We start from the raw sequence: 22,897 nt of genomic DNA on the forward strand, positions 1-22,897 counted from the left end.
TGTATAAGACAATCTGCAATACTTCCATGTTGAAACTCCAACTTACCACAAATCTCAAAGAAAGCCTACTTTCAGTAATTTTCCAGAATGACTCCCAGATCAATGACGGTTGCAATGAGCTTATGGTGGTCTGACCACTGCGAGCTGAAACCCCATGTGCTGGCTTGGCATTTGGCTGAGCATTCGAGACACACAGAGCAGGCTGTGCACCATGACAGCCCATCTCTGTGGGCCACAGAGGTTTTCTCTGGGACCGGGGTCTTCAGGATCCAGCAGGAACCTGCAGCAAGCTCTGTCACCTGGGCAAGGGGACATGCACAAGCCAAGGCCTCCCTGTACCATCAACTTACCGTGGAGTCTGCCCCATCCAGCACATTTTGTATCAGTCTTTTCAGCTCACTAAGAGCTGCCCGTAGGCTGCCAGCTGGGACATCTTTGGCTGATGAGGTTTCTGAAGACTCATCCATGGAGGAGTCTGTAGAGACTGCTGAGTCTGCGCTGTCGTTTCCTCTGAGGTGGGAGCAGAGATATCGCACTTGGCAATAAGCTTCCCAGAGCTGCAGCCTCAGCTGGAATGAGAGAGCCTGACATTAGCCTGGAACATCAAGACCATGGAGATCTTTCTTCATGGTGAAGTGGGGCATGTGATCACCCAACCTCACAAATCTTTGTCTTGCTTGCTATGTTGGTTTTGAAATGGATATAGAGATTTACTTTCATATGGTCAGAAGGATGTTGATACCAGAGCTGGGACAACAACCCCAGTTTTCTGGCTTTTGGTTCAGCTCCAAATGCATATCAAATGCATTAAACTCGCTCTCTCTCTGGGGCTGGCCACAAAGGTCCATGGGCTTTCCCAGGGGCTGGAGGGCAAATACCTGTTCTCGTTCTTGTTCCAGCTCCTCTGCCTCCATGCTCTGCTCTATCTCGGATAGCAGGGACGTGCTGGTTGCATTGAAATTTTGGAGACTTTTCTCCTCACTGAGCTCTTCTACTTTCCCCTGCAGCTGCCGGTAGGACAGCCGCACCTCCTGGAGCTCCAGCTGGCTTTGGTGCAGCTTGCAAAGAAAGTCAAGGAAGCAGGAAAAAAAATATTAGTGGAGGTGATACAGACTGGATGAATCTCTTGGTTTGTGGAGAAGCTGAGAGGGAGGAATGGGTGCCACGAAAGAGGGTTCCCAGCCAGGAGGAAAGTACTCTTGGCTGGTATTGCTATTTATTAGAGCTTAGTAATCTCCAAGCATCATTGGACACTGTTTAGACTCCAGAAACATAAAAATAGCAGGTAAATCAGCACCAAAATGAGGAACACTGTGGGACTCAGGTAAAAAAAATGGCTGAAAACAACCTGGCAGTAAGTGAATCCAAAAAGAAAAGTAATATAGACATGTTTTTAAAGAATTTATACACATATATAAAAAAGGAGAAAAAATATTCAGGGCTGTTTTGGTAAGTTGGGCATCCAGTGGTTGTCAACCCACAAAAGAGGAAGAAAAATCTTGCTCTCTACTAAGATGCCTGAAATCTTAGAGGTGCCAGCTGTTCTCCAGGGAGTGGTGTTTGGTGACACGTGGCTGTGAACACCATGGGACTTGTGGGAAACGATCTGAGCAGTGAGAGCCACGAGGCCAGTTACTGCCCTCTGGGACAGCGGAGCATAAAGAAGTCCCTTCTGAAGCCAATTCTAAAAAAGTTAAGTAAAATGAACTGCAACCACAGTTCTCTGTTCTTTTTACATTTATCTCATTTCTCCAGCACTGTGTCCCACTGCCTTGCTCAGATCTCCCTCCCAAGCTGCTCTTTGCTGTCAAGATGCCCCATTGCAGCTCCTGTTATCTATCCCCATGTGGAATACTCAGGACCCTGCTTGCTGCCGTGCCTACTTGAGTCATTTTATTCTTCCAGCTGTTTTGTCTCTCAGTTCCTGATTATCTTCCTGGTCAATTTACCCCAAACCATGTCTTTTACTCCATTTCCCTCTTCTTCCCTGTCCTGTGCTGCCTCCTCACCTGCAGATCCTTGTCATGGCTTTGTCTCTCCAGGATGAGGACTCGGTCCTGCAGTTCCTCCACGGTTCCCTGGAGCAGGTCGTTCTCCTCCATCATGGCACTAAGGCGATGCTCCAGCTCCCGCTTTCTGTCCGTCAGCATTTTGATCTGCGGAGGAAAGAGAGGCGGTGTAAGACCCTGCACTTTCCAAGGAGCAGAGAGGAGGGAAATCATGTTCCCAAGAGATGAAACAGTAAAAAGCAAAAGTATGCATGGAGGTATTCTGTACCTGTATGAGAGGAATTGTATGTATGTGTGTGGTTTAAAGCTTAGGAAGGCTCTGAAAGGAATCTCCTCCTTCCCCAGGCTGCATGGGCAGCTCCAAAGGGGCTGGGTGTGCATTGCTAGGAAGCCAGGGAGAAGGCAGAAATGTCCACATGGATTAAGCGGAGACCAGCCCTGCCCACCCCTTGTACCCTAAAATTTGCAAGACTGGGCAAAACTAGTTACTTTTCCTGGCTGGTACCCATGTGAGCATGGCCATATTTTCTCCTGTATGGGTGCTGGAGACCACGGGGTGAGCCAGCGGGATCCTGCTCCCCGCAGGGCTGTTCCACAGCACCGCCCATCTGCTGATCTTAATTGCTGCGTGTTCGCCAGGGATTTTTCTGTCTTTTTACTTGTGAAGACTCCTTTCTGTGCCATGCTATTTTTAGTCTCTCAGTGATCGGTTGTCTTTAAAATTGGTTCATTTCTTTTAATTGTCAAGGGCAGTGATTTCAGGTGAAGTGGGACAATGTGCCAAGCAAAACCTCTCAGTTAGCTGGGGACAGTGCACAGAATGAATCAGCACTAGCCAAGGTCACTTTTTGTTTAACCAAGAAAATGGAGCCTTTTCCCAGACCAGTACACACAGGTCCTCTGGGGACTGGGTATGGCATTTACCAGTCCAGTATAACCCTAAATATTCCCTACGGCCTCCTTTCAATTTATGGACCATAGACAAATTCAGACACTTCCCACTGCTTTCTTGGCTTCTTTGGGACCTTTTCTCTTTTGCTACTTTCCAGGTTGCTGGAAAGACTTGGCTGCATGAAGGAATATTAGCAAAGTGTGTGGACTTGCTATTTCTGCAGGGTAAAGGTTGTTGTAGGTATTAGAAATCTGTTCTTAGGTGACTAATGGTTTCTGAGATGTCTCTTCCCACCACCATCATGATTTGCGTGGGTTGGAGAAAAAAGAATATGACACAAATAAGAGGTATAACACAGAGATTGTATCCAGAGTTCATTTTTGGTATCCAAACCAGTAATGAACACCCTGTGAATGACCATCTAACAGAAAAACCCATCACTCTGCTGTGGGCCCTGGGCCATGGGAAGGACACAGAGGGAAAAGGATTTGGAAAGCAAGAGGCAGGAAGGAGGTAAGGTGGCAAGGTGAGGCATGCATGGTGACGGGCATGCATGATGACAGCGATGCACACGCAGGCAAACCCTTTCTGAGCATCCATACTTACTTCAAGGACCTGCTGCTCCACACCAAGGGGAGGGGAAGAAAAGGCGAGGGACCAGCAGGGAGCAGGTGGGAGTGGGAAAAAAGAAGAAATTGAGAGATTTTAGGAAAAGCTCTTCCAGACAGCTTATAAATAAAAAAAGTAGTAGGATAATAGAGTTGGACACCTTCTACCCCTCTAGTTCCTGCATACATGGTCCCTCAGTGACCCTCATCAGAGAAAAGGAAGGGAGGTAATACCATTCCTGTTAATAGACCAGAGCTAAAATAAGCAGGGGCTCCTTGCCTTCCCATGTGCAGGGCTCAGAAGCAGGAGAGGACTGCTGCTTTCTTTGCAAGCATGACAAACAGAAAAAAATAAAACAACCTTGCAGACCTTCCCACCATGCCCCAGAGTTTAATCTGTACTGGGCAGCAGTCCTGCAAGAGCACAGCCATGGTTTAGCTCCTGGAAGATCTTCATCCATTCATTTTGCAGGTGTGCTTGTGACCAAGGTTGAAGCTGGCCCATGTCACCCCAGCCAGCCCTGGGTTGCAGCAAAAATTCTTGCTGAGGGAGTCCTTTGTCCCACAGCTGCCATCCTGGCTGCCTTTTGAAGGAGCAAGGCTGAGCACAGGAGACTCACCTCAGCCTGGAGACTCTCTAGCCGCACGATGTGTTGGCTGCTGGAGGAGTGTTTCTCCCGAAAGTCCTCCCGGAGGGTATGGACCTGCAGGGAGAGCTGCCGCTCCACCTCCGACGCCTGCAAGGAGACACCAGCTGCCGTTATCCCAGGGGGTCATTCCATGGAATGAAAGCAGTTCTCTCCTCCCACCCATGGGAAGATCTGCCCCAAAATGACTTTTGTGCAAGCCCTAGTTTTGGCAGAAACTCTGAAGCCTGCAGAGTCTGGATGAGGGAACAGCTAATCCTGAACTGATGTTGAGGAGAGCAGCCATTTAGACCATGTTGATTTTCTCTGTGGGGAGCCAAAGGGACACAGCCCGTAACTTTCTTCCATTACAAAATAGCATGATGACTCCTATGCCCTGCAGGGAACTTAATTTTCTTCAAAAATAGTAGCCTGATTGTGGTTGACTAGACCAGGCCACTTGCAAAGGCAGAGGCCAGGGAATCGCCACAGACCCCAGGAAACACTGCTATTAAATTTACACTTTCTAAACCTCCGAACATCTTTGGCACAGCTCTAAAATAACAAGTGCTCTTTGCCTCTGATTTCTGGCTCCCATCAGGGCCAGACGGAGGAGCATCCGCTCTAGAGGGCTGTTGGTGTAGGATTGCTGGGCTTGGCCCTCGTTCCCATTCCGAAAGAGGGATGCCCCATTTATGTGGGTGTTTTGAGGACAGGGGAAAGGCCATTCCTACCTGCAGGATCCAGGCTGCAGGCAGCCTATATAAATGACAACTTGGACACGTTAACTACTCTCCAGACAGCTTGATGGCTGATTTTTACATAGTGAACACGCTTGTTTAGGCTTGTAAGAGAACATAAGGTTTTCATGACAAATCCCTAATGAGACAGCACAAATGGATGGTTTTCTATTTAATTAGCTTCCATCAGGTTCCATTACACTTAGGCACAGACCTCCCCCTCTGGCAGATTAGCTGGAAGGGAACTGCTCCCCCTCAAGAGGCAAACGCCATCAGCCGCCACAATGCCTTCAACAGGGAGGTGAGATGGGAGGGAGAGACGGGGGCAAGAGGGGAAAACCTGCATTGGGGTCAGCGGCTGTGGGCAGGTTTGGGAGAGCACCCTTACATCTGGCAAACGTGGGTCAGGCTTTGCCTCAGGGTGCTCTGGCTGACAGAGCCCAAGGCAGCAGCTCCACCAAAGGATGCAACGACTTTGCTCCAGCAGCTTGTGACCTGAGGACTGAGCACACAGACCCAGCCTGAGCTGCCCACAAAGGCAACACTACCCCCCTTTAAAAATGGTCCCTTATTTGCACAGTATGCAGCAAAATAATCCACGAAAGGCTGTTCCAGCTCCATCAAGTGAAGGGAACTGTGGCTGCCCCCAACACCACTTGCTTGCACGGGCAGCACAAGACAGAAGTGTGGCCACCAAAATCAGCCGGGCTCTTGCCACTGCCTTCTGGAATGAGAAATAGTTTCCAACAACCAATTGGTTTTTAGTTCCCTTCTTATCCTGGATTAGCATAACTGATCTTTTCCTCTTCTTAAAAGCCTCACATCAGAGGTCTTTGCATATCACACTCACCTCCTTTAATTTAAAAAAGCTTCCTTGCACAGGCAGAGTACACAAAATATAATGATAGCACAGCACTATAGGAAAGAGTTGGTTATTTTTCTTCTCTTAAGCAGCTATGGATTTCAAAGCATCCTGAGCAGCTATTAATTGGTGACACTAAAGAAGATGGATGGATTGTGCTTTTTTTGAATGATTCACTTGCTTTTGTAAAGACTGCTGAAACATCTTCATGCTGAAATACTCTGCAGGAGCTGTCAAGGATGAAAAAGCACCAGATGAAAAGCATCGAAGGATTTTGCCTGCAAGATGCTGACCACACTTCCAAGGAGCACAAGTGGTACCAGATGAGATGACACACCAGTATTTGACGGTTAACTGTATAACATAATTTATATGCTAGAACAATTCTATGTATAGACAGTGTAAATGTATAATACAGCGGTAGGAAACAAGGGAGTGTTAATGGCAGTGTAAAAATCCCTGGTAAGACAATATATAGCTGGTGTTGCTAGTTCTGGTCCTTATGCTCAGATTGAAGCAAGTGAAGGGATGGGCTGCAAGGGTGATCCAGATCATGAAAAGCCTGTTATATGAAAGGAGACTAAAAAAGGATGGCATGTTTTATCTCATGCAATGAATGCTGAGAGAGGACTCCCTATAAATACATCACGGATAAGGACACAGAAGGAAGAAGCGCTATTTAAGGAGAAGCACAATTTTGGCAGAAAGAATGGTGTGAATAAACTGGATAAGAGTATATTAAGGCTGGGAATAGGAAGATTTCTACTTTTCCAAGGAGCTGCAGTAGGATTCCTCCTCCTTCACCATTACAGTAGGAGAAATGATGGCAAAATTTAATTCTGTGGTGGAGCTGGATCACTTTATCATGCAGTTTCTTTCAGAGGGCTACCTACAAAAGAAGGGAAATGAATTGACCTCAAAGGTCCTTTCCAGTACTAGACTGCTTGCTTAGTATTTACCAGCTTTAAATTATCATCTGGAATTTATCTACTTGGTGCTCAGTTTACACACTCACACATCTTGTTCCTGCTGTTATAGCCCACATGGAGGGAAGAAAGGACTCACTTGTTGTTAGTGTTTAGGGCTCTAAAGCAAGACAGGATGTCACAGTGTCACCTCAGCATACACCATTCACATCCTATCTCATGCAGTAAAGTAAAAATAATACCTTCTTTAGCCTCATTCGGTGTAGAATATTCTCTCTGACCAGCCGTTTAAAAGAAGTAAACAGAGATGAGGGTATCACGTGTTTCCCTCCACAGGAGAATGAGAAAAAGTCTTCATCCAGTTCTTCTAGATAGGGAAATGGCTGATGCCTTTGGTCTCACCTTTGCAAAGATTTGATTTTTTATAGACATGAGACAAAAATCTTCTGAGCTGAGCTCTGGTCATGGAAACCCCCTTTTCATGCTACATTTGTTTCAGAGGTTATTAATACTGCTGCCGAACTATCATTTCTAATTGATTATAAAGTCTAGATTTTAACATCAATTGGCATTATTTTATGGAAAGCTACCTTGACAGTCTCTGCTATTTGTCAGGCTTTGTGGTGTATTTTCATACAGTGTCTACTTGGGTTCTCCACAGTCCCGTGCATGTGTACATATGTGTTTTAATCCATGAGCTCGCTAATGATTACTCCTAGCATCCTCTTTTACTTAGCGTTATCAGAAGGTGTAACATTCTATCTGCATTTTCCCTTCATTGCTCAAATAAGCAATAGCTTTTGTTGAAGTGAATTTCTTCTGCCTCAGCCAGTCTGGCTCTACTCTCATTATGTAAACTGTAGGGCTTTCTCTTCCCTATCGGTGTTCTCCTACACATTAAAAGCTAAAATGTTTTGTGGCTATGTCAATCATTTAGTGATGCATTGATTTTGCTACAGAGAAGTAATATTCCTTCCAGAAAGGCAGACATATATCGCCCAACATCATAGCTTTGCTCTGTAGTTAAGAAAGAATTAATTTCCTGGGTATAGGCAAATTAGCCAACACAGCCAACAGGCAGGGTTTGAAACATATCTGCAAAACCGTAGACATCAATTCACAGTAAGATATATTCAATCAACTGTGAGATCTGTTTTCTGGACTTCAGGCAAGGTTTAGACGAGATTTGGGCAGTGCAAGAAGAAAGCAAGACCAGGAGGACATTTTGGCCTCTGCTCTAATTAAAGGCCTTTTTTCATTACAAACCTGATTAAGTTTCTCTCGTGATTAATTCTGAAATGCTAAGATACACAAAACTATATATCTCATCGAAAAATATGGTTTGCCAGTTACAATAACTCCATGAGGTTTAACATCTGGAATATCCGAGCAATAAATAAATAAATAAAAATAAATTGAAGCACTGACACTCCTGCGAAGAGGGGATCTTGGAAATGTTTGGGATGGACTGTGAGAAATGAACAGCCTGTAGGTCAGTCTCATTCAAAGAAAATCCTCTTTGGGGGAAGATTTGCTAAATAAAACTAACTGCATACAAAATATCCAGCCATAAGTCATGTCAGAAAGGAGAATGGCAAAAGTTTAATAGACTGTAGCTGGATGAAGAAACCAATGTTTCCATACAATTTGCTTCTACAAACAAGATGATTCAAATTTAACAAAGGATATTGAAGATTTTATTGCCTAAAATAGCTACAAAAGAGAAGTCCTAATTAGTGCTAAATATGTAACACTCAGGAGAGCGTGTTGCCCCTTTATTAATTTGCCAACAGCGGAGTTAGAGGGACTCCCTGTTCCCACTGTGGCACCATTAACACTCCAAACCACTAATTGCTGCCTCCCCTGGCTTCAGGTTCCTGGATTCCCAGCTCTTCTCTGAGAGGAAAATATATTTGGCTACCAAGTCGCAAGCAAAGGAGGAAAAAACAAACATCTTGTCTCAGAACAATTAAAATAAATACATCGATCTGGCTGGCGAGGACTGGGATTGCTGCCCCACCACCACAGCCAGCACCCCGGCTCCCTGGTGCCCGCTGGCAGTGGTGGGAAGCCCGGTTTTCTGGGTTAACTGACCCATGCCAAGAAAGAGGTGAGGCCATGGCTATTTTCCAGCCCTTGGCACGCTGATGCCATGAGCAACCACCTATATTTTGCATACCTTGAGGTTGCCCAGTTTGGGAATGTTTGGGAGATTTTTACCAAAGCTTTTCATTCAGGTCAACTTCAAATTGTTACTCGAAGCATAAGTCTATCCAAGAAAGTGCTTTCGTAATAGTGGCGCTTGCCTTTTGTCACCTTTTGAAGGCTTCAGTTTGCATTTGCTGATTTATGTGCGCAGAGGAGGGATGTTCCTGACGGACGGTCCCTGGGATGTGGCACCATCAGCCCCATTATGGCAATGCCATGGCACACAGGGAGAAGAGCAATGGCCAGACGCCCACCCAGCCGCTCTCTCAGACCCCTTCCACAACACGACGGGGAAGAAAATAAGATGAAAAAGCTCACGGGTTGAGATAAAGACAGGGAGATCATGTATCATTAGAGGAATTGGAGGTAAAACACCTTCGCAGTGTTGCAACGGTGCCACTTCGATTTTGGTGCAAAGAGATTGTTTTTGTGGTTGATGTTCTCAGTGAAGTTTGTGAAGGGTGTGCCATGAGCACGTATTTTAGTGACAGTTCTGAAATATGTGTGTCACCACGGCAAGTGGTGGCATTTATTCGGTTTAGGTGTCTGGGCAGCAGGGCCGTGGGACCACTCTGAGGGGAGGACACGGCCGGTTCCAGCCGGTTTCAGCTCAGCTCCCCTGAGGGGCACAGCTGCGCCTGGCAGCGACGCCTCTCCAAAAATGTACTTAAGAAAGGACAAAACACTGTCTGGCAGTGATGAGTGAGGTAAAAAATGTGAGAAACAGCCCCGTGAGCACCAAGGTTGCAGGAGGAGGAAGGGGGGACCCAGCTAAGCCTTCTCCACAGGACCTGTTCCCACCGCTCCCCAGTGCAGTACAGGACGTGGGAGCCGGGGAGCATTGTGTGCCATGGCCAGGGCCAGAATTGTCCCCACCTCTACCAAATGATGTGGTGGGGCCGAATCCTTCTCTCCTTGCTTCACCCCTTGTTCTGCTCCTGCCCAGCTGTGGGGAAATTAAACTACACAAAGTACGTAGCAGCTTTGGTCCTGGCGTGAGAGCTGCCACTGCCTGAAGAAGCTGTGTGGAAAAACGAGAATTCAGGAAACCTGCAATACTTCCAAAATATTTTGGCTGTAAACATCCAGCAGAGACCAACAACATAGACCGCATGGGATATTTTTAGAAAAAAAATTGATTTTTAAGACTGGAAATGTGCTTGGATAGTGCCATATAATATAGACCTATCCAGTAGCTATAAGCAGACTGGCACGTGGATTGCCTGTTTTGGGGGATGAGAAGTTTGCACTGGCTGACCTCGGTTGTTTCCCATGTTTCTCAAGGCTGGAAGTGCTGCTAGAGATAACTGCTGTTAATACTCAGACACAATAAGGCACTGCTACTTTTTTTTTCTCTGGAAGCGTCCTTGAAAAATCCTTTTAATAGGGATAGTAAACTTTTGCTGCATCATTAAGCAAAGCGTGAAAGAGTAGATAGTAAAGATTTTTCTGGCAATGGAACTGTTCTTTTTTTTTTTCCTTCCCACAAGGCTAGCTGATATACGAGAAACAGTTTGTAAGGCAAACATCTGAATGCTTTGGCAAAGGGCTTAGAGCAACGAATGCAAAATGGTGGTCTTCATCTTGTTTTTCAGCAAGTGCTAACTTGGATAACTGTTTGGCTGAGGCCAAAACCCATTAGCTTAGGCTAAATGATTTGACAGGATTAGGATCTGTGATTTAGAACAGAAGCAAAGGCAGTTGTGTACCATGTGGGGGCAACTCTAGCTGGGTGTAATGCCTCTAGGTTCATTGTTTGAATGAAAGAAATGGTTTCACAACTGGATGTGGGTTGTGCACGTGGTTTAGGAGGTGCTTCAACACCACCCTCTGTGTTTTTTGTGGTTTATTCTTGACCGAAGCGTTTGGCTCTTGTGGAGAGGAAAATACAGCGTGTGGAAAAATGAGTCAGCCTGCTTCCTGCGGGAGGGCCTGCTGGAGGCTCCCTGCTTCGAATGCTGCAATAAATTAGCACTGGAGATAACTCAGAGGACAAAGTGTGCCCGGAGGACACGCAATGCTAAGTAGTGCGCACAGTGGCTCTTGCTCTCTGTATGCAAATCCTGCTTGCAGAAGGAGTGTGGGAGATGAGGCAGCTTTGCACAGTGGCTCCCAGCACTGGTGTCTGTTACGAGGTGCTGAATGTGGGGCTTGTTGGCAGGAGGAATAGGGTAATAAAGCGTAATGCTAGCAGGCTGTCCTAGTTCTGTGTAGATGCTGCACATGACCTTGAATGAAGCATTTCTTCCTCTCTACTTTAGTTACCTGTTCGCAAATGGAAGCAGAAAGGCTTATAGCTTAAATAATCAAGCCTGGTTACGCTAAAGTGGAGCTGAGAGGAGCCACCGCATTAATTTTAGGGGAGCACAGCCTGGGTCCAGTGTGTTGCAAGATGGTCTGGGACTTTCAGGTTAAAAAGTCTGTTGTTCCCCCCACACCTGCGTGTGAGACAGCAGGTTCTCAAGTTTTGCCTTGGCCGGGCAGAGGGAACCACTATGGTTTGAAAACTGGATGGTCTGTGTTTTGCATTAGTAAGTTCAGTGGTCTGCCCTCCTAGATAACTTCTAATGCATTTCCAGTGCTTAATTTCCATTAATAAGTTATTTTTCCCTGACAAAAGGCATATTTTATCTTGATAGAGCATTTTGGCCAAGTTACCTTTGATGTGGGGTTTTAATCCAGATTTTTTTGAGCTCAGTCTGACTTTTCTACTTGAGCTAAAGGATGAAAGATATTCCTTCCAGCAAATTTCTAGTGGGCCATAAGTGTAGGACAGATGATAGCCTAATGAAACACAAAATGCCTGACTAGTTTGGAAATAGCTGAGCTGAAAACATGAAGATTTAACCTGGGCATTAAAACCTTTTGAAAAAAAAAGAAGCAGAAGCTCATAATGGTGGAAGCAAAGTGAAAAGTAACATGTGCTCCTGCTCTGAGAGGCTTTGCCGTCTTTGTCTTCCCCTGGTAGCCAGAAGTCAGGACAGCCAATCTCCATCCTTGAGTTTATTTTTTATGAGGCTGTTTTAGTCTAAGACTTTAAACCTGGACGTGTTCAAACTCAAATGTCTGTGCCTGGAAGCAAGAGATGATAATTAAACTTCTTGCAGTCTCTTACTCTGGCTTTAAGCACTCCATCTCCTTTATTTCAAAGAAAATGAACTGAGTTCTATTGGGGATATCTCATATGTGATGGCAGGTTAGCAGCTCAGCCTGCTCTTGAAATCTTCATCTAAATACTCTGTTAAGCCCAGAATATGCTCTTTGGGGATTTCATAGTAATATACAAACCAGAAGCTTTTAAATGTATGTAGACCTGATGCTCAAACTTGCACCTACAAACATGTCTGAGTGCATGAAAATACTGATGTCCAGTCCTATGTGTGAAATGAGTGGATGGCAAAAAAGATGAGGAAAAATTTGAGGAGTTGGCTTAAAATATATTAATATCTCTCAGGAAGCCTTTAGACAGGAAGAGAGAAAACATTTTCTAAAATGTAGATGTATATTTAAACTTTATGGTAGATCGACCTGGGAGATGTTTTGTTGGCTTTTAAAGCCCTGCTGACCCCCAATAGCTTCAATCAGACTGTTTCTTAAAAACAGTACTGATGTGTTTGCTCGTTTCTTTCACAACTTGATAAATTTATTTCAAAAGTCAGAGAAGGAAGAGCTAAGTTGTCTTTTTTTTCGTTGGTTTTTTTTAGTTCGGCTTGACTAAAGCAAGATAGAAGACGTTCTGTGTAGAAGGCTTATTTCTCATAGCCAATGCAGTAAAGCTTACGGCTGCTTTCTGTAGAAAAATAAGGAAACTCAAACCCTATAGTGAATATTGGCCAGGATGGGAGCTATAGCTTCAAACTATTCCATTAAAGCTTTCTCTTCACTACATGTTTTTTAGCACTGATAGATGCAGTAGGGTCATAAATGAAAGGTGAGTGCTATAAAAATGAATAAGTGTCTCACAAAGTTTTTTGGCAGGGAACAACAAAACAAAAGCAAACCCAACAAAACAAAGTAAAACCAACCAAACAACAACAAACCTCAAACCAAACAAAAAACAACCACCACCAAACAAAAAAACCCTCAAGCACACACACCAGCATGTCACAATTGCAATGTGCAAATAAAAAGGTCCAAATCTACCTTCTTGATGGATTTTTTTCTGAAGCTGTTGGGTAACATTTTACTTAAAAATATTTATTCGTCAACTACTATTTGATCTGTCTTTTTAAACACACCAAAGCTGTGCTGGATAGCTGCAGATAAAAAGCTTCTAGAGATTCCATTTAACTTGGCAATACTTCTTCCTGTACTTCAGCAGCCTCCAGCTATTCCTGAATTGTTCTCCCTTGTTGGCAGCATGAAAAGATCTGTTTAGAGCACAAGGTCTTTGGAGCAGGCTCCGAGCACAACGCAGACCTTGCTTTTGGTGATTCCCGACAAAAGATAATTACAATGTGTCAGTAATAACATCTGAGCACTCTGATCTGCTGCAGTCGAACACAGATCTATACTTTGCACATTACCATATGTAGTAAGTACCTGAACGCTCGCCTCCTCTCAGCCCAGCTTTGCTCCCTTTCCGCTAAGGTTCAGCTTATGACTCAGTGCAGCAGATGCTTGAACGTACTTGTTTACCTCTTAGTGCAATGCCACAGATGTAGGCACTTAGGGGATTAGGTCTTTAAGTCGTAGATCCTCAGGGAACAGGCTTGGCCTTCAGAGCACTCTGCACCTTGATAGCAGTATGGAGTGGCAAATACATAATAGAACTTCTAGCATAAGCCAGAGCTGCTAAGTTAAGCCACAGAAGGTGTATTCGAAGTTGATGGTAAGTTTTCTGAACAACACCTGTAACCCAGCTTTTGTGAAGCTGCTGAGCACTTCTGTAAGTGGCCAGATCTTATGCATGTGTCAGCCTGGCAGGTGAGGTGCTCCCTGAGGAGGCAGCTTGGGTGTCGCTGTGGCTGGAGTCTCTGGATGATGCGAGAGTCCAGCAACAAGAATGTGGATCTCTCCTTGGAGCTTTGTCCTCCTACAATCTAGCTTTTAAAAAGTTCCTGCATGAATTTATTTAAATAACAGCTTTTGGCAAACTCGCTGGCATTTTGGTACTTTAAGTCCTACAAAAAGCTGTGCTTGAAAATAAAAAATAAAGCAAGTAGATGAACACAGCAAACTTAGCTGAAAAACAAGGCGGGTGCAGCACATTCTGTAGGATGATGTATAAAATATACTGTGCTCTGCCAAATCATACACATGCAGGGGAATGCATTATCAGGGACTGGAAAGAGCCCCTCTGTGTATGAGTTTCAGGCTTTGGTGCATCTGTGAATATCATTTAAGGTAAAGCATGGGTGATTCTGTATGGGGGAAGCCACCTCAGTTACAAACCCTTCATTTATTCAGTTATCTTTCTTGTGGAGGAGAGGTAGAGTGCTGTCAGAAGAAAAAAAAAAAACCTGTTGTAGCAACATCCTAACAGTTGTGTCAGAGTAACTGCATGTGAACTAGAGTCCACTGAAGTGCTGCAGACAAAGGCTCTGTATTTGGCTGTGGGCAGCAGATTTGGCACACACGTGCTATACTTAGACTTGCACCTATAGCCAAGGTTTTGCAAATGTAGGTCAGGTGCCACTGAATCAAAAGCCCTTTCCCTCACAGTCTGAGATGCCGCTTAAAATGATAGGAACCATTCAAACTGTGGAGTTTTTTTCAGCACTGAGGCTGTTGCGTTCTGACAACTGACTCCATGCAGGTACAGAAAGTTTGCAGTCAGCCTGGGCTGGGGCTGGCAGCAGAAAGTGGGTGCCAGGCAGACATGGGGACTGGGGGTGATCTGCAGCCCACGCTTCTGTGCCACCAAGCCATGAGGCTGCCTGCAAAACAACTCTGGGCTGTGGAGACCTGCAAGCACTGCATGTGATCTGAGATTGGGCAACATTGTACTGACAGATGCTGTGAGAGTTGGCAGCCTGTCCTGTGTGTCTGATGCTGAGAAAAGATGTTTTTTCCCTCGTGAAGATTTGATGGCTGAGGCTTTGTCTGGAAAGAAGCAGCATCCTTCATAAAGCCGTCACGACCACAGAATGGCAAAGGAGGAAAGCATGCTCCCCCGAAATTCCCCATTTCACCCTCAGTGATTTGTCTTGGAAGGGCAGAGTGTGTAAAGGGCTATGGGTGCCTTTTGGGAGAAAGGGGAGAGGGTGGAGGAAATGCTGTTGGTTTTGGCTCTGGTACTTCTAAGGAAATATCAGTACTGATGAGTGTCATGTACCCTGTGTATGTGCTTTCTGGCCCTAACTAGGTAACAGGAGACCAGCTAAAGCACACCAAGTAAAACACAACAGTGGTGTGGAAGTGGCTGTTCTTCAGCTTTCAAGTGTCCTTGGCAAGTTACAGGGTTGTTGGAGTGTGCTTCATTTTGAAAGCCCCGTTTGAGTGTGCTCATACTTCAACTGTGGCAACTATCATTGCTTTCCAGTTATGTTCTTTTATCACTTTATCTTCAGCAGAGGGGGCTGCCTTGCATGAGTGTGTATGGATTATCCTGCACTTGAGCACAGGCTGATCTACTGCTCCAGTTCTTACGCTACTACAATAGGATTTTAAACTGGGATCTTCCCTAGCATTGCTGCATATAAATGATTAACTTTCTCTTCCTCTTGGTGCCTGAAAGCAAGAATAATGTGATCAGTGACAGAGGAGATCATGGTATTCAGCTCCCAGCAGTTTTATTGCTCCTGCTGCTGTAGCTGAATTTCTCTATGTGCACAAGCCCGTGGTAGCAATACTAAGTCTACAGAGTGCTTGCTGTGTGCATAAGTGTCTAAAATGGTGTCGCTTAAAGCTGCTGCCAGTACACAGGCATGTGAGTTAGGAAGACTTTTATCCTATCTGTGCTAAAAAATCACCTGACTTAAGCCACTGGCCCTTTTTCCCCCTCCCGTCTTGCACATGATGAGGTGTGTGCAGGAGCTGGCAGATGGCTGGGGAGCAAACAGGTCCACGGAAGCATGCGAAGAAATCACGTCGCATCATTGCTAACTAGCTTCTGCCTGCCACTATCCTGTATACACAGGCTTCCCCATCACCCCTTGGGTTGGCTGGTTTGTGACCCACCTCCTGGAACAATACCTTTTTTTCCCTTTCTTTCTCAGCTCTCTCTGGTTGATTAGTCTAATAGACATCAGCCATGGCCCTTTGTTGAATTCATGCATAGACACAATGCTGTGCCAAAGATTTGTTTGCTTAATTACATAAATACTTCTACTGTAGTGTGTCTGGCTTTGGTTTTGCTGCTGAGGCTGGTGCTTCTTTTAGCCTCCTTTCCTTGGCTCTGCTCGAGGAGGTGGCATATGGGGTTTTTTTTGTTTGGTTGTGGTGTGTTTGGTTTTGTTTTGGTTTGGTTTTTTTTTCCTGTTGAATTTGAGCAGATCTCCCCAAGCTGGAACATTATAAAGACTCAAACGGACTGAAGAAAGAACAAGTAAACCATTCCACTTTTGCACCACAGGCTGTTTGTTACCACTTAAGACACGCCAGCCCTTAGCACTTACGTGTAATGCAGTGCTGCTTGGCTCCATGCACTGGCATACTCTGCTTTTCCTTCATGGGGACAAACCTCATCTGTGTGATGTCAGTACTACACATGGCAAAAGCCTGCTCTGGGTGCTCAGGCAGGCCAAATGGGGTACTGAGGGACAAACTTCTTCCTCACCAGGCCCAAACATGGAGAGAAATACTCCACTGAAGAAAGCTTTGGTGTTGGGGCTGCACCTCCTTGACTTGATGCTTTGGTCATGTCTGCTTGAGCAGCGGGGAGGAGTGGAGCATGAGGGTGCAGCCCATAGCTGATTGCTCAGAGGCAGAAAGTCCCAGTGCAACTGATGTCTGACAGAATATGCACAAGTGCTGACCTGAATCTAGGCTAGTTTTCAGAAATTAATAGGTTAAAGTGTAGCATAAGTTTGTTAAGCTCTTGCAGGGATTTGGAATTTCCCAGAGTGATCCCCACTGGCACCAAGGGACAAAGAAGATAAAGATATTAGAGCCCAAGTTTTCAGCACAAGCCTTCTCTTAAGTACTGATTCAAAATACAGCTTTACTTGTCAAGCTGTGAAACACCAAGCATATCCACATGTCAAACTTATTTATTTGGAGGACAACACAAATACTACCACTTTAAAAGCTCCATATTAGTTTTTATCCTTACTCAGGTTTTTACTGAAAGGTTCTTGGATTTAATATTGTGTATAGCAACATTTTAACATAACCGGGAAAGAAAAGTGTTTGGCCAGGTCTCTTCGTAGAGTAGGAATTTACATGAGGGTTATAAGGCTCATTGGGGCTAATCCCTGCTAGCATTATACATCATCTGACAGTTGCCAAGGAGACAAGGATAATCTCAGTGAGACAAGATATGTGAGAACGGTATTTATGGACATTTGCCTAACGATGCTGGTGGAATGCACCAAAAAGTGATTATTTGAGTGCCTTTGAAGTACTGCCTCTTCTGTGGTGAATATGGGAGTCTGTTGGTACATAAGCAAAAAATTTCCCTGTGATATTAAACCAGCAGCAACTTGGCCTTGATGTTTCCAATTTATCCTGCAGTGGCCTCATCCACAGTTGCGCAAAGGGGCAGACAAGGCTTTTGCGGTGTTGTGAGATGGCTGCCCACCTGCCTGCACTCTGTGGCACCAGCAGACTGCATAAGTAAAACCAAACCATTTCTGTCTGCGGTGCTGACACAGGCTTAATGAAAACTGTCCCCTTCACATGCTTGAAATACTAGCAGGTGCCTCATGCAGATGTCTTGCATGCCAAGTGATGCGAGGGGAAGGAAGAGTGGAGGGGGCGTATATGTGTATGTAGGCATAGATGTGTATGCGCTTTGGCAATGGATTTCCAGCATAACCAGCTGTTTCCTCCTTCCCTGTCCCCAGGGTGAGCCCAGTTGCACCATGGCCAGCTGGCTCTCAGTGCTTATGTCACATTCCCTGAGCTGTGAGAAGGGTTAACATCACAGGCTGCTTGCTACGTGGGTCCGGACAGGCATTTTGGTCAGATTAGGCCATTTTCCCTGACCTGGGGTGGTTTATAGCTCTGCTTAGGGAGATTAAAAAGCAGCGGGAGAGCTAGTATCTTCATTTGAACAAGTCCATGCTTGGAAAGGCTTCTGCATCATCTCTTTCACATAGAAAAATATTTTATTGGCAGTGTGCTCCCTGGCCATGAGAAGGGGCAGAGATTGATGGAAGAGCCCCATATCTGGGACCAGGAGCACTAAAGCTGTGTGGTCTGGAACTGTCCCACACTGGGCTAATCTTCCCTTCCTGGGCTGAGGTGAGGCAGTGACCTGTAATGAAGGTAGAAAGGCTGCCTGTCTCCTCCCCTCTCGCCCAGCTTGACCTTTTCAGTCTGTGGTACTGTCTTGATGGAGGATTATGAAGGATGGGAAGACAGAAGGAATTTTGCAAGTTTTCAAAGCCTGAAGCAAATGACTCCTTGGAAGGGAAGGAGCTGCTGAGAGCCAGCCTGCAGCTGATGGGCTGTGCCTCGTGGTGCCAGAGTTTTAATCTTGGGTAAGCAGCTCTGAACTGCTGGGTTGGATAATGCCTGGAATGGAGGAGGCCTCTTTAAAGGAAGTAAATCAACCTGTTAATCCTCTGTAGGCGGGTTTTGAGGAGTTGGTTTAGATTGTACAAATCAGTGGCTACAACCTCCATAGAGGTTTCTGCAGTGGGGTTCAAAGTAAAATGGTGCTTGGCCTGTCTATTCTGGTCAGTCAAGAAAATTGCTTGTGAGCAATATTTCTGCCTGTCTCCAGTCCTGCTCTCAAATGGTTTGCTTATTTCAGGGCCAGTGTCCAGCGTGGACTCCATGTGAAGGCAGGGTGCTGCCTGGGAGATCTTGAGGTGCCTGTGTTTATGCAGCTTTAAAAACACCAGGGATATGCAGTTGCATCTGGCAGGAAAAAAAAAATAATGCTGCTCCCAAGTGTGTATTATCCTTTTCCACCTCTCCCTCTGGGCCGAGCTCATTCCTCCGTACCATAAAAACAAGCCGTCTGAGCAGATCGACTAGTGGCTTTTTGGACTGTTTTGCCTTGACTGAAATGAATATGAGGTAGCTCAGCAGATCTGGGGGCAGCGGTTTCTTGCAGTAGAGGCTGACAAAGCAGCCCAAGACTGGGAGACCCCTCCTTGTCTGCAGCTCTGCAGGGTAAGGCCTGTGGCCATGGCGCCAGCGCCTCAGGCACAGAAAGGCCCCAGGAAGAGGTAGTAGTATTAATGAAATCATCAATTTCATACGCATTTGCCTTGAGCTCTTAAAGCTTTGAATATTTATTAGTTAGTCTTCACTAAGATGCCTGGTCCCCTGTGCTAAGGTGGAGAGGGAAATAAAAAGTAAGAAGCACAACATTTAGGAAGAATTTGAGCACAAAGTGAAATACAACATCCAGTAAAGCCCAAGGAAATAAATCTCTATGGATTAGAGGCAAAAACAACAGAAATAATTTGAGTTAGCAAATCCCTGTGCAACTTCACAGCCGATCAATACAGGTTATTTGGACAAATATCGCACTGCTAAATTCTACAAACAATCTCTTTTGAACAAACATGGTCATTTCAGGCTTTCTCATTTGGCTTCATCTAAACATAAATCTGCTGGGAAGTGTGACTTGCCTGATATCTGAGCATGTTCAAGAGCTCACATTCAAGCAAAGGTTGGAACCTACCTCTGAATAGTCTCCTGTTTACATTTGTTTTCACTCCTCACTTTACATCCATGTAGAGTGAAAATGCAAGTCTGTACCGAAGCCTTAGAGATCACTTATTTCTTGTATTACTTTAAGCTTCTCTGCCTCTTCAATATTCATAAATAGCAGGAAGACTTGACCTGATGTTACAGAAAATCTTGCCTGAATAAAAGATAGCGAAACCTCGGAAGGCCTCTTTCAGACTTAACTTTGCTTAGTTCTTCTCATGCCAAGGCAAAAATTGGCCAGCCCTGCCTGACTGGTGACCACTTGGCCACTTCTCAAAAGCTTCCTTTGATGGAGACCTTGTAGAATCTCTGGGCCATCTGTTCTCCTACTTGGCTAACTGTACAGCTAGGGTGTTTGTCTTCACATCCAGTCTAATTCTTATTCTGCAACTTATACACACTGTCCTTTATGTAAAGGATATGGAAAAAATAAGCTTAAACTCTATAAGGGAGTAATGTCTCTGGACTACCAGCTTTTTCCTGGGGTCGTACACTTTCAGTACGGGACATAGCTCACAAAACAGAACTGAGCCTCTACAGGAGGGAACCTAATGAAATTGTTAGGTCAACCTGTATCTCCTCCAAATGAAATACTCTCTTGGTCTACTTATGAGCAACCTTTTACCCCAGTCACTCTGTCATGCAAGTCTGTTGACTTATGTGCTAATCTATCAGTTGTTCTCTGTTGCACTCTCAACTCTAGACAGCTTCTTGTTCCCATCTATGGTGGCATTTCCCATCCCTATGGGTCGTGCTGCCAAGCATAAGCCAGCTCTGTATTGCATTGCAGTATCCATCACAAGTCAGCAAGAGGGTCTTGCTGATCCTATAGCTGTGCTCACAATAACTGGGTTTTGCTAAATGCCATTCTAAAGAAAATGTTGATTAAGCTCTAGGCTGTTTTGCAAGGGGCCTCTGATTGCATGGGTAATCAGAGCACCTAATACAGCTGGCAAAACCCCCGTCAGTATAGAAGAGACCTCCCTCTTGAGCTATTGTCTACTAAATTGCATTTAGAAAAAGCAATCCTACTTAAAAAAAAAAAAAAATAAGGACTTTCATTATAAGGTGTGCAAACTTTATAACCCAGAATGGCTCTTTAAAGATCAAATGCTTTTAACTGAGTTTTTCTTATGTAGATATTTGCAAAGCATTCAATCATGTTTAGCTCTGATTCTAGCTAGTAATGCAGTGGCTGGATGCAAACACCTTCTGTGTCCTACTTTCTAGAATCTCCTGGAGGAAGTGTTTACACCAAGTGTGAATAAGCAGAAATATTTTTGAAAAAATCTCTTCTGCCCACATGTTCCTACTTCTGAGCTACTGTATAATAAAATAATTTCTATAAAGACCTGGACCCAAACAGAATAGCCACTTGACATTTTTAGTGCAGTGCAAGAGGGGAGGAAGGGACTCATCCAGATTTTTATCTCCTCACTCCAGAACAAGTTCACCTTCAGTTTCATGTTAGATTCCTGCTTTCAGATGTTCACGGCTTAGTGGTGCTGCTAATGTCTCAAGGTAGAAGCCTTGCAGAAGCTCCCAAAATCTCTTCCAGAACCACTTGCTAGAGGTGAAGGCTGGGCTGTGAGCTGCGCTCAGCTGAAGTACAGAGAAGAGCAGTGTATGTCTGACTACAGGGTGCTTAACACTCGCATGTATTTGTCCTAGATAGTGCTCTGGATGCTCATTTTGCGCCGCTGTGCTGCCCAAGGTGTGGGGGGCAGGAGGTCTGGGCTCTGGGGGTGTCTCATGGGGCCAGTCTCTACTGCTCCATCCAGGCACCACAAGCCTCTGAGGACGCAAGATGAGCCGTGCACAGTGTGGGGGTGAAGTGGCTCTGCCAGGTAATTGCTTCTGTTGTGCTGTGCTCCCTGAGCTGGGCTCACAGGGAGAGATGCATTGTGCCAAGCCCTGGCAGAGTCACCTTTGTGTGGGCTGATTGACCTGCTCACAAGGAGCTCTTTTTACCAAGAAAACAGAATGTTTACCTTCCCCCAGCAGGCTCCAAAGCTCATTGTGGCTGGTGTGGATAACAGCCTGCCTTAGCCTGGGAAATCTCCAGGTTGATTTTTGGGGAAAACTTGCTGTGAACAGGAGAGGAAAGGGGGTGAGGAGGGGGTGATGAAGCGGCGGATGCCGGGGACACGTCCCGGTAGCAAGCTGAGCTCCCGGGGGTGGCAGCGGGGCCTGTGCCACCCACCCGCCTGCCTCGGACGTCACGAATGCGTCTCAGTGCGTGGCCGCTGACTGTCACAGCATTACAAGCAGAGAAATCACACCCGGTTGCCAGAGCAACGTCACCAGCAGGGACCGCCATGTGCTGTCACCTGGAAACCAGCACGGGGTCCCTGGGGATGCCCGGGTACCTGCGCCACTGCCCCGGGGGAGGGTGAGGGTCCCATCCAGCCCTGGGACTGATGGATGCTATCCTTTTTCTCATGAGCAAGGATTTGTGTAGTTCCACTGCCGTAATAATAACTTTTTTTTTTTTTTACCCTAATGGTAATTTTTAACCCTTTAACACAGGGCTTTGCACTGTGGTTCAGTAGCAGCGTGTGCCCCTGTTTAATTCTGCGGATAGCTTTCTGCCCCTTCCCTCAATGCTCACCAGTACTTAAACCAAAAGATAAAAGGGTAAAAATCTTGCATGAAATGGGTGGATGTAAAATCTTTGGCGGTACTCTATAGGGGTGCCTCATTGCCATCTTCGCAGAAATTACTGCTTTGCTATTTCCTGCATTTATGCCTTGGTGTCCAGATAGCCCTGTTCTAGTTGGCTCTGGAAGGTCTGGGTGCCCTAAAATGGGGTTAACGGGTGCTACAAGCTTGGCCAGACTCTCAGCAGAGGGTTGAGCCTTTCTTCCTGCCTGTTTCCCTTCTCCCTGATGGATGGTGGGTGAGTGCCACTCAGCAGTGACCTCAAGATGTTTCCTCGTTACCTTCTAGGGCACTGAATCATTTCATTGAAGGACTTTGCAGGCGAGAACACGCAGCTGCAGTCACATCCTATATTTACAGCTTTAGCATAGAAAGCCTCAGCACTCCAGTCCTGATGTGGCATGAAGCTGAATTATTAACAAGTGCTCTCTGCTAGGGGAGAAGTAGCTGATGAGAAAGAGCCTTTCCTGCATGTGTGCTAATCAGTATTCACTGGGTGATCAGGGATCTGGTTATGTGGTACTAGGATCTGCTGATGGGGCAGGGAGCTGGAGAGTGCTTGATGTGGTTAATGGGAGGTTTACTGGCTTCA

At 45.5% G+C, this 22,897-nt stretch overlaps 1 protein-coding gene across 1 annotated transcript in view; it reads right to left on the reverse strand.

The window, feature by feature from the left end:
- Positions 1 to 22,897, reverse strand: part of BICDL1 (BICD family like cargo adaptor 1) — a 44,909-nt gene that overhangs the window by 11,197 nt on the left and 10,815 nt on the right. Inside the window, exons 3-6 of the mRNA XM_065646639.1 lie at positions 4,130 to 4,246; positions 2,010 to 2,156; positions 879 to 1,058; positions 351 to 569 (exon numbers count right to left, since the gene is read on the reverse strand). Coding sequence (XP_065502711.1) covers positions 351 to 569; positions 879 to 1,058; positions 2,010 to 2,156; positions 4,130 to 4,246 — 663 coding nt within the window. The remainder of the gene's footprint in view (positions 1 to 350; positions 570 to 878; positions 1,059 to 2,009; positions 2,157 to 4,129; positions 4,247 to 22,897) is intronic.

Source organism: Caloenas nicobarica, chromosome 16, assembly GCF_036013445.1.
Source record: "Caloenas nicobarica isolate bCalNic1 chromosome 16, bCalNic1.hap1, whole genome shotgun sequence".
In the NCBI taxonomy this organism is placed as follows: Eukaryota; Metazoa; Chordata; class Aves; order Columbiformes; family Columbidae; genus Caloenas; species Caloenas nicobarica.